Raw genomic sequence first — 12,383 nt, forward strand, 5'->3', positions numbered from 1 at the left:
AAAGTGCTAACCCATAACTATAAAGCATTGACCAATTCTAGTCTCTCCTATATCTCTTCACTGATGCGCAGGTATGTCTCTTCTCGGTCTCTCCGCTCTGCCCATGACCTTCTCCTGTCCGCTGCTCGCACCCGTACGGCCAACACACGCTTGCATGACTTCTCGCGGGCGGCTCCCTTCCTATGGAATAGCCTGCCTACCACCATCAGACTCTCACCTAGTCTTCAATAATTTAAAAAGTGTCTCAAAACCCATCTCTTTAGGAAAGCCTATGGCCTCCGAGAGTAACCTCTACATCACATACCTGTCTCTCGCTCTCTCCTAAAGGGCAGCACTCTACTCTCTCCTCCAGCTCTGCTTCACTCCCACCTTATTTGATTGCTATTTCCTGTCCTGTTTTGTTTTACGCCCCACCTCCTATAGACTGTAAGCTTATTTGAGCAGGGCCCTATTCAACCTATCGTTCCTGTAAGTTTTTGTAATGTTTTTGAAAGAAAGGGGTAACTTTTGGGTTTCTTATCATTATACAGAAAAAGCACATTATTAAATGACTGTAGTGTTTGTGTGTTTAATGAACAGTGAAAATAACTCCAATGATTTTAAGAATAATGGATTTAAAGATCAGAATTCAAATGTAATTTATTTTATTTGCAAGTTATTAAATGATCAGAAATATGTATAATAGGTAGTACTGAGCCAAACGGCAGAGAGTGAATCTATTTCTTCTCCTGACTGATAACCTCCATGGCCTGTCCCATGTCATGTGCAGAGTGCTGCCGATGTACTCTGCCTATGGGCTCAATACCCTGGCAGCACTTTCAACAGTATGATTGTGTCTGTTGATGTGCTCACACTGTGCTATCTGGGGACTGAAAACAAAGCAAGCTTGGCAATACAGGACCCAAACACTGGAATTGTCCCAAGTGAACAAAGTACTGTTATGAGGTATGTGGGCCCCAACACAGTTTATGCTGGTGCTTCACCAAATTTACACCTAAATGCTGTTTATCTGGACAATTTTCTGTCTCCTGGTTCTAATAGCTTTACGGCTAGTGGGTACCCAATCCCTCTGATATGGTCAAAAATAGTTAAACCCCACCTTTTGCCAAAAGAACAAAATCCTAAATCCTTTCAGGCTCATTTACTTCCACCCGTATCATCTTTTACCAACAACCCATCCAGTCTACTATAGAGTCTCACTTTCCCCCTTCTTTGTTACTACACAGAGACTTTATTTATCTGTGGCTCTTTTTAATGGGTTTATGTTATATGTCTTCTTTCCTAAGATCTAATAAAAAAGTATCTTATTGAATGTAATCTTCTAATATCATATTACTCCACATTCTACAAGGAACCTTTTTGTGTCAATTGGACTTCTCCTTCTGGACATTTATGCATTTCTTCTTTAGCCATAATTATAGTTTAATAATTATTAATTAAATAATAATTGAAATACCTTACCAGCAGTTTTCATGTTCATTAAGCCAGCAAGTTGGTAATACAATTATTAACTATCATAACTACAGTTAAAGGTTGACAGAGTTTGAAATGATCAGTATTTACGCATTAAGTTTACCAAAATTCCTTTATTTTTCACAATTTGGCTTGCTCCTCCTACTTATACCATTCCTTTACTTTTATCCTAGGTTGAATTTCAGAAGAAGACTGTAGTATAATTTGCACAATGTTCAATTCTTCAACACCGTACTCCAATACAACACAGATGTCTACTTACGATAGTAACATTGTAGACAATCTATTCAACGTTTGGCTGGGTCTCCTGATATTGACACTACTTTGCTTCTGCTTCTTCCTTTGTTTCTTCACAGTAATACTGATCATCTACTTTACCACGCCTCATGTCCGTGAAAACTCTCGCTTTGCCCATATGCTCATTAATGATACGCAGGGCCGGATTAACATAGGGGCTGATGGAGCTGCAGCTCCAGGCCCAGGCCCATGGAATAGGCCCATTGATTTAAAAAAAAAAAAAAAAAAATTTTTTTTTTTACATTTTTTTTTTCACACACACACTACTCTTAGGGATTCCACCTTTCTTTTATTTTATTGGCACAGCCATTATTTGAGGCTGCCTGGCTGGTGCCAATATCGCCGTGATACTGGCAATACAAATGCTGGTATTTTTCTCAGTATAAACAAGAGATTACTCTGCAATACCAGCACTGGCCAGTAGGGGTCGCTGTATGTGGAGACAGGAAGCGATAGGAAGTTCCAGCATATCCCTCCCTGCCTCTCTCTAATCACTGATCTGCAGGGGTGCAGCTACAGAGAGTCCAGACAGCAACTCCCACCCTGCAGAGACAGCCTACAGCTCAGGGAAGTAAGGGATGGGGGAAAGGCTGCAAGGAGACATACACTGAGGCACTAAGGGACACTGGGAGACATTATGGCAGACACTGAGACACTAAGGGACATTGGGAGACATTATGACACAGACACATGGGGACACAGTGTCCCTAGTCTCCCAGTGACCCCTAGTCTCCCAGTGACCCCAGTCTCCCAGTGACCCCAGTCTCCCAGTGACCCCAGTCTGCCAGTGTCTCACTGTCCCCATGTCTCCTTGTGCCTCCATGTCTCCCAGTGCCTCAAGTGTCTCAATGTCTCCAAGCTAGTGTCCCTGGTGTCTCAGTGCCCCCAGTCTGCCAGTGTCTCACTGTCCCCATGTCTCCTAGTGCCTCCATGTCTCTCAGTGCCTCAAGTGTCACAATGTCCCCATGTCTCCAAGCTAGTGTCCCTAGTGTCTGTGGCCCTGGTGTCTCAGTGTCCCCATGTCTCCCAGTGCCCCATGTCTCAATGTCCCCATGTCCCCCAGCCAGTGTCTCTAGTGTCTGTGTCCCCATGTCTTCAAGTGTCCCCTATTTTACCAGTGTCCCCATGTGTCCCAGCCAGAGTCCCCTAGTCTCCCAGTGTCACTGGTGTCTCCATGTCCCTAGGTCTCCCCGTGTCCCCAGGTCTCCCTAGTGTCCTAGTGACATGGGGACCCTGGGATACATGGGGACACAGGGAGACATGGGGCATTGAGACACTGTGATACATAGAATCACTGGGAGACCTGGGGACACGACACTAGGGGACACTGGCAGACACTGGGAGACATGGGGCACTGAGACACTGATACATAGGAACGCTGAGACCTGGAGTAATCGACACATGGGGGCACTGAGTCATGAGGGCAATAGGAGACATGGGGGGGGGGGCACTGGGAGGAATCCATCTATACAGCAGAATCAAACTAAGTAGTTTTTTGGTGATTTTACAGCATTTTCTCTTATGTCACTCCTTGTGATTTACATCATGTGATGTCACCCATACATATTTTATTAAGCAAATTAGTAAGGCCAGTATGTTTTTCCAAGAAAGGTGGCAACCCTAACTACTTTTCACATACTCTTACTTAAGTATGGAAACTTAAGAGGGATGTATGGGAACAAAACTTGTGTAGACTGGCTGACAATGAATATAGTTAAAGGGACACTATAGTCACCAGAACAACTGCAGCTTATTGAATTTGTTCTGGTGAGTAGAATCATTACCTTCAGGCTTTTTGCTGTAAACGCTGTCTTTTCAGAGAAAATGCAGTGTTTACATTACAGCCTAGTGATAACTTCACTGGCCACTCCTCGGATGGCTGTTGGGGTCCTTCCTGGGTCATGGCTGCCTAAAATGCATCCAAACATTTAGTGTCTCCTCCCTCTGCATGCAGACACTGAACTTTCCTCATAGAGATTCATTAATTCAATTCAACTCTCTAAGGAAATGCTGATTGGCCAGGGCTGTGTTTGAATCATGCTGGCTCTGACCTGCCTCTTTGTCAGTCTCAGCCAATCCTATGGGGAAGCACTGTGATTGGATCAGGCCACCACTTCTAATGATGTCAGCAGACTGCTTTTTTTCTGAGTCTAACAGCATGCAGAGTTACAGCTTCAGGCTTGAATATAGTAAGATTTTGCTATATTTATGGAGACATGAGGGGCTGTCACGTCTAAACATTTGTTATGAAGGAACACAACTGCAGATTTCTTATAGTTTGAATATTTATTATAAAAAGTAAAAGGTATTGACTTTAATTCCAATTTACAGGTACTGTAGCTTTAATTAGTAAACGATAACTGAAGTCCACAATTATAGGCACTGTAGCTTTAAGTAGTAAACGATAACTGAAGTCCACAATTATAGGCACTGTAGCTTTAAGTAGTAAACGATAACTGAAGTCCACAATTATAGGCACTGTAGCTTTAAGTAGTAAACGATAAATGAAGTCCACAATTACAGGCACTGTAGCTTTAAGTAGTAAACGATAACTGAAGTCCACAATTACAGGCACTGTAGCTTTAAGTAGTAAACGGTAGTAATTAGCAGACACTGAATCAGAAAGAGTCTCTTAGTAGTGTTAATGAATTAGGTGATAAGAAGTTACAATAGCTGTTCCATAGGCCTTAACTGAAGCAAGACAGATGCAGCTAACTGATATAAAGTATGAGTTGAAAGTAACGGGTTTGTTTTATCGAAGGACTTTAGAGACAGGAATTAACAGCTTTGAGATGCAACGCTTATCACAGAGGTTTTACTTAGCTTCCGGCACATAGAACACTGGTTCCCGAGATCTCCTCAGAGGCGGTTATCCTGAATGGAGAGAGTTCAGCTTTTAATCGTGGATGAGGAGAGGTGAAGGGAACTTGAAGTCTTCTAGTCCGGTCCGGTAACAGAGGGCTTTCACAACGATGTTGTAGCCGGTTCGTGAGTACGGAACGTAGTTCAATAATCCAGCGTCGATCAGCTGGTGCGGTCGGATTAAATAAGGAGACCGTGTCATAAAGGGGTGTGGCTAGGCTCCGTGGAACCAGGAAGTAAGAGGATACCATAGTTAAGGCATGACAGGGGCCCAGTGGGGCTAGATGTTGGTGTTTACACTATAGGGTCATGAATTCATGTTTGTGTTCCTGACCCTATAGTGATCCTTTAAGGTAATGCTGACTTTGGTCTTGTTATGGTACTTTTTAGCAGTAAACCAAAATGTTTAAATGTCTATCTGTTCCTGTCCAAATTAAGAAAATTGAATTGCGTATATACGCTGAAGTAATTAAGTCTGACACACGGAGTTCAGGTTAAAAGAAAATTTATTGGCAAGTGAAGCAAAGCGGGCGCGCAGGCCCTTTTAAGAGGCATTTTACGTCATCATTAATTATCAATATTTTAGTGAATAAACATCATTAATTGGGTTAATTGTTAAGTGTCTGAATTAGTGTCCACCTATCAATATAATTAATTGGCTCAAAACTAAGTGGTGGTATTCTCTTGGACACGGGTGGGGACAAGGGGGTCTGGAGCGTCATTTTACACGGTCAGTGATCTCAGATCTCGTGGCCAGGTGCAAGGTCTCTTATGAATAGAACATTTCATTACTACTGTGTTCTCATGGCCTTCAAATTATACTATGTTGCGAGTTAGGGGAAAGTCAGCAGTTCCTGAGTTAGTCATGTCTTTATAGAAAATACAGTCTTTGTCCATTGTTAGATGGGCTGGGAAATTCTGTCATGTAATGTAGTTTTAAAATGAAGAAGTTAGGTTATGAGGACAAAATGGAGGAATGAAGAAGTCAGGTTAGGAGGACAAAATGGAGGATTTGTCACAGTATGAAGTTAAAATGGAGTTAGTACAATAATTCAATACAAGTACAATAAAGATTTTTAATAATTCTACATCAGTCTCTCTAACACTATGGAATGTTCCCTTTCTTCTACACTCACTACATACAGCTTTTCTCTGTCCCAGACTAAATACCAGGAACTTCTGCCTGCTAGTAAGAAGGTAAGGAGACAAGTGGACCAGCGAGTGCTAGAGGACAGTCCTTAGAAAGCGTTGAGCGAGCACATCATTAGATGCATTTATGCCAAGCTCAGGGTGCTGCCTGCATAGTATGCCCTTAGTTGGCCAGCTGCAGGATTGGCAGGCAGTCTGACATGCATTCATGCCAGGCTGGCCTTCTAATTCTTTGGGCATACATGTCCTCTTTTTGGGCATGTTCGCCCCTTTTGGCAGGTTACGTGATTTGTGTCAGTGGCACACCCTTTTACTGTGCCCATTGACTTCCTGCTTGACTGGGCACTGCTGTTAGGGGTTATGGATTTACTTGAAAGATGAAAACATCAATTAGTGAGAGATTAGCATAGGGTATGTGTTTTCTTATAGCTGCTTTTTTCTTTCTCTCCACCACCATCTCCATCAGATACATGACTCTTGGGAGGTATAACTGTTTTACTGTTTTTGGTCGATATGATTCTGTAATTAGGCCCGTCATAATTGTCAGCACCAGGCCCACTGGGCTCTTAATCTGGCCCTGATGATACGTTGTACATGATTGCTGGACTTCTTCTTTGTCTGTGTGCATTATTCAAAATTACCATGCCTCTGTCCATCTGTTATTTCTTCCTTGCGTTTTCGGCCTCAACATTTCGCATCACTCCGTACAATTTGGCCGCCATGGCTCTGGAACGCTACATCGCCATTTGCTTTCCATTAAGACATATAGCATTTTGCACGCCACAGAGATCATATACTGTAATTGCATTCATATGGTTGATGAGGATACTGCCTATTGTAGCCGATATGTTTGTCCGGAGCGCCTCGGTGGAAATCATGTTCTTCTCACAGTGCGTGATCTGCAGGCAGGAATTTGCTGTAGTGAAACCAATACAGACAACGATAAGATCACTGACCTTCATAGTCGCCTTGTCAATAGTGGGACTGACCATTCTCTACACTTACGTCAAGGTCACGTTGGTCGCTCGGAAAGTTGGATCAGGAAGCTCTGCTGCTTCCAAAGATGAAGTGTTTAGCAAATGTATTCGAAAGATGTACACTTTAAAACCATAAAACACATTTGCCAATCTTAAAATACGGTGATGTAAATAGAAATAAAAAGGGTTATACATTTGTACCATTCATATGATATGTTATTTAATAAATATGCAATCAGGAGCTGTGATTTTATTTTTTATGCTTGGAATTGTGAATTTATAAAATTTCCTGTTGCATTTATGCTAATTGGAATTAGAAGCCGGTGGCTTTCATTGTGGGTTGGTCAGTTATTGGGGCAATGAATAAAGTATCTCCTACACTTAATGCAGACCTGTATAAAATTACGACAACTAAGGATATTGACAAACAGTGTGTGACATACAGTAAAAAATCATTCAAGAGAAAACAGTGCCAAAATATAGATTTTTTTATATTAATAAAAAATATTAAATTCATTTTTGATAATTTGTATAACAATATTATTTTAAACATTTATTATCCCGTAAATATCCTCACTCTGCATTGAAGATACTTCAACCTCAGAATGACACAAAAGATAACTAGCGATGAATCAGTTAAGCACAAAAGGTTTTGTAAATCTCGGGTAATTCCGACTGATTACCTCTGCTAATTTCCCCTCTCAACCAGAATAGAACCATTAAAGAAGCAAACATCCATGTCCCCAGTAACCAGATGAAACATAGTTCTTGGAGTCAACTAATTTATTTCAGGCCACACATGGCTTTTTTGCACAGACCACTACATGGGGTCTTCCACACAACAATACAGGGTTTCCATTCCCAGGGTCCTTTGTACCTGAGAGATAATTGCGTGAGAAAAAAATATAATACAATTATACAAAAACCCTATGCAGGGGGCGGGGCCGGGCCGCCGGGCCGACTGGACGCCATCCGCATGAGCTCCAGCAGCAAGCCGCCGGGAACGGCATCAACCAGGACCCAAACCCGCTCCAACGAGCACAACCTGCCGCATCTGAAAGGGGGAAAGCTCTGCCGCCCGCCCGATACCCGCATGACTCTGACCGCATGGCAGGCGGGCATGGAGGACCGGGTTCGGCCTACATGCGGCATATGAGCATCGGCCGCCATTATAAGCGGCATGGCACCGTGAAATGGCACAACCTGTCGCAAGACAAACATCCTCGGCATGGGGAGACCCTTGGCCCGGGGCCCGGCCCCGTCTCCCCCCCATGGCTGGCGGGGGATATCCCGGCCACATGGTGGCGACAGGTGCCACAGCGGGAGCCCCCGCATGGACACTATGCCGACTACCTAACCTGGCAATGGCAGAGAGAAGGCCAGCCAGCTGCAATGGACATCACCATTGAAAGTGGAATGCAGAGGCACTAAAGGCGATATCTCACCCTGGGGAAATGACCTGGACGGCCGGTGCAGACCCCGGAGCTGCCGGGCCCCTGATGGACCCCCCGCGATGCCTGCCGGCCCGCAGGAAAAGTGAGTGTCCGGGCCTCTGGGTCTGGGAGGTCCCCAGAGAGCCATGACCCCGATGCCGAGAGCCCTGTGGGGTGGGCTTGCGCGACCCTTCCGGTGGACCGGTGGCCGGGGGCCGCGTGCACCGGTCCCAAGTATGAGGCCGGCACCGGGAGAGACACTGGGACACAATTTTCACTGGGTTTGAGGAGGTGATGGGGAGGTGCAGGGTGCGGGAGACCCGCAGACTCTAGGTGTGGGGGTCTAGCGGACTGTCTCTGTTCCCACAGCAACACGGAGGACTCAGGCGCTGGGCCGGGGCCGTCCCGGGGGAGACTGACGGAGACTCGGCGGCCCGAGAGATGCACCACGACCAGGCCATGGGAGACCCACGTCTGCTTTGTTTTTGCAAACTATGTCGCCTCTCCTTCTTGGGGGAGCCCATATGCACTCTAGTTTTAGACATATACTATATTGTTGCTTACACATTTAGTTATATTGCGTGCCTCCTCCATGACACATTAGATGCTGCCCTACCAGGCATTGTCTGTTTTAAAGTGAATACCTATTTACTTAGTGATACATGCCTCTGAAGTATGATTGCAATGCATATCAGCTGCCTCGATAACGCATATATATGCTGCCCATATTTCGCACTTGATTGAAGTGTTACCAGATTAAAACTGCAGTACAGCCGCTTACCACTGCATACTTGCTAATCAGATAGCTCCATTTTATATTCTTGCACAGCAGCTTAACAACAAATGCACTCCTTGTGCTAAAAGTCTGAAAGCCATTATTTTTAATATTTATCCACCTAATCCATAGCATGCTTATAGTGTAATTAATAGGACATTGACATAATGCTAATAGCTATGATGCACTACGGCATCACAATGCCAGACACATACACCGCTTCAGCCACAAAAGCTTTAAGGTTAGGCTTATGTTAATTCCTGTTATGTAGTTCAATAATACGCTATACCATGAAACTGTAAAGCTACATATTATTTTGGTGCACATAATTGCCTTCACTGACTATGTTATGCTATACAAGCTATGACAAACCGCTTCTACGTAAACGACAAAATGTTTGCACCTTTATTTACTGATGTTTATGCCCCTGCATGGGCAACTACCTGCTTTACCACAAATCAGTTCGATATATGCGTTTATATTGTGAAAACAATAAAGATATATTCAAAACAAAAACCCTATACAAAATAAACAGTCCCTAAAAGTAACTAGCAAAAGTTAAATCCCTGGCTAGCCCTAGTCTGAGTGTATAACATGTCCATAGATCGGTTTGGTGAAATTATATTGCCACCGGGGTAAAGTTTTGACCGTCCGGACATGAGGGGATAGCCCAAAACTGTTCCAGGGAAATAGGTGTCCTGGCTGGTCTCTGTTCAGGGGTTCCTGTGCGAAAACCATGCAAGGGATTCTCATGCTTCGGTGTATGAATGCACCCCCTAGTCGGTAGTTCCCATCTCCCGAACGTCGTTCGTATAGTTGGTCGGGAAGTAGAACGGGCACCAGGGTTCATGCAAGTGCCTAGCCAAAAATAGTTCCAGGCGCTCGACAACCAAGTGCCTTTGCCCATGTTCGGGAGACAAAAAAGTAAAAAAGGCCACTCCTTTGACAACCATGTGCATTCGGTTATATGAAATGGCATGCACCCAGGAGAAGCATTCCTTTGCGGTTTTGAACGTTCTAATGGGGTAGTTGAGAAAGTTCTAATGGGGTACCAGGGAGGTTTTCATTCGGGAGTTGAATGTAGAGTGTTTGTATACCATAACTCCCGAAAATGAAAAAGATAAAACATAGGAACACGAGAATTTGGCAGTAGGTTCCACCACACTTGTGTTACATAAAAATTATATTTTATGCCTGGGACAGTTAATTGTAGTCTAATGTGTTTTTTTTGTATATGTTTTTTTTTATTTTATATAGAGCACCAATATATGAAAGCTATTTCCAGATATAAAAAGATGATAACAGGTACCAACAAGTAATTATGTTGGAATTAGCTGCTGTAAATTAAGCAATATTACTGTAACCATCGCTGCGATCTCACAAATAACTGATTTAATAATCACACACCCAAGATGTTATCTGAGGAGGGCTCACTGTACCAGGCATATGGCTTATAGGTAGTGATGTCCCGAACGGTTCGCTGGCGAATAGTTCCTGGCGAACATAGTGTGTTCGCGTTCGCCACGGACGGCGAACATATGCGATGTTCGGTCCGCCCCCTATTCGTCATCATTAAGTAAACTTTGACCCTGTACCTCACAGTCAGCAGACACATTCCAGCCAATCAGCAGCAGTTTATTATGCATTATCCCCCTATAGCCAGTAACCTGTGTTTATTATACAATATCCCCCCATAGCCCCATAGCCAGTAACCTGTGTTTATTATACATTATCCCCCCATAGCCAGTAACCTTTGTTTATAATATCCCCCTATAGCCAGTAACCTGTGTTTATTATACATTATCCCCCATATCCAGTAACCTGTGTTTATTATACATTATCCTCCCATAGCCAGTAACCTGTGTTTATTATACATTATCCTCCCCATAGCCAGTAACCTGTGTTTATTATACATTATCCTCCCATAGCCAGTAACCTGTGTTTATTATACATTATCCTCCCATAGCCAGTAACCTGTGTTTATTATACATTATTATACATTATCCCTCCCATAGCCAGTAACCTGTGTTTATTATACATTATCCCTCCCATAGCCAGTAACCTGTGCTTATTATACATTATCCCCCCCATAGCCAGTAACCTGTGTTTATTATACATTATCCCCCATAGTCATTTATCGTTTGACCTAGGCAGCATGATGTCTTAGGCCGGCCCAGAGAGTGAGTGAGTGAGTGAATAATATAATATATATGTTCAGAAACATATTAGTAATATATGTAAATCGGGTTCATGCAAAGAGGGTGAAAAGGTATTAAAGAAAAACACACTCAGGGCCGCCACCAGAAATTTTGGGGCACCTAACTCAGCAGAGGGTCTGGGCCCCCAGGGGCCCGCCTCCAAATACCGCCCACTGGGTCCACCTCCAAATACCGCCCACAGGAATACATACACAGACACAAACTGATACAAAAGGACACAGATACATACTAACAGACACACATACTGAAACAGACATACACGCATACAGGCATACATACTGACACACACATACTGAGAAATACACACAGGCATACATAGTAGAAGACAGACACATACTAACATACATACAGACACACATGCATAAATACATAAAGACACATACATACATACAGACACCGACATACATACATACATACACACATTCATACATACAGACACTGACATCCATACACACATACATTCATAATGGCATACAGACATACATTCATACATACAGACTGACATACATGCATATATACAGAACTACTGACAGACATACATGCATACAGACATCAATACACACAGACATGCGTTCATAATGATATGCAGACATACATTCATACTGACATACAGACATACATACATACAGACAGACAAACATAGGCATACATGCAGTCAGACAGACAGACATAGACATACATACATGCATGCATGCATCCAGACAGACATACATAGACATACATACATACATACAGACAGACAGGCATACACATACATACCGACAGACATACATACACAGACATACATGCATGCATACAGACAGACACACATGCATACAGACATAGACATACAGACATACAGACATACAGACATACAGACATACATACATAGACATACATACATAGACATACATGCATACAGACATACATACACAGACATACATACAGACACACAGACATACAGACACAGACAGACAGACACATACATACATACACATACATGTATACAGACATACAGACAGACATACATACACAGACTTACAGACAGACACATACATATACATACATACATGCATGCAGACAGACATAAATACATAGACATACACAGACAGACATACATACATATACATACACAGACAGACATACATACATACATACATACATACACATACATGCATACATACATACAGACATACATAGACATACAGACAGACAGACA

General features: G+C 43.0%; 1 protein-coding gene across 1 annotated transcript; it reads left to right on the forward strand.

Annotated features, from left to right (window-relative positions):
- The first annotated feature begins 1,684 nt into the window (after window positions 1-1,684).
- On the forward strand, window positions 1,685-6,894 carry LOC134585495 (odorant receptor 131-2-like). The gene is made up of 2 exons (XM_063440920.1): window positions 1,685-1,898; window positions 6,362-6,894. Exons 1-2 carry the CDS (start codon window positions 1,685-1,687, stop codon window positions 6,892-6,894), a joined length of 747 nt encoding a protein of 248 aa, XP_063296990.1.
- Window positions 6,895-12,383: the final 5,489 nt, after the last annotated feature.

Source organism: Pelobates fuscus, chromosome 1 (genome assembly GCF_036172605.1).
Source record: "Pelobates fuscus isolate aPelFus1 chromosome 1, aPelFus1.pri, whole genome shotgun sequence".
Lineage (NCBI taxonomy): Eukaryota > Metazoa > Chordata > Amphibia > Anura > Pelobatidae > Pelobates > Pelobates fuscus.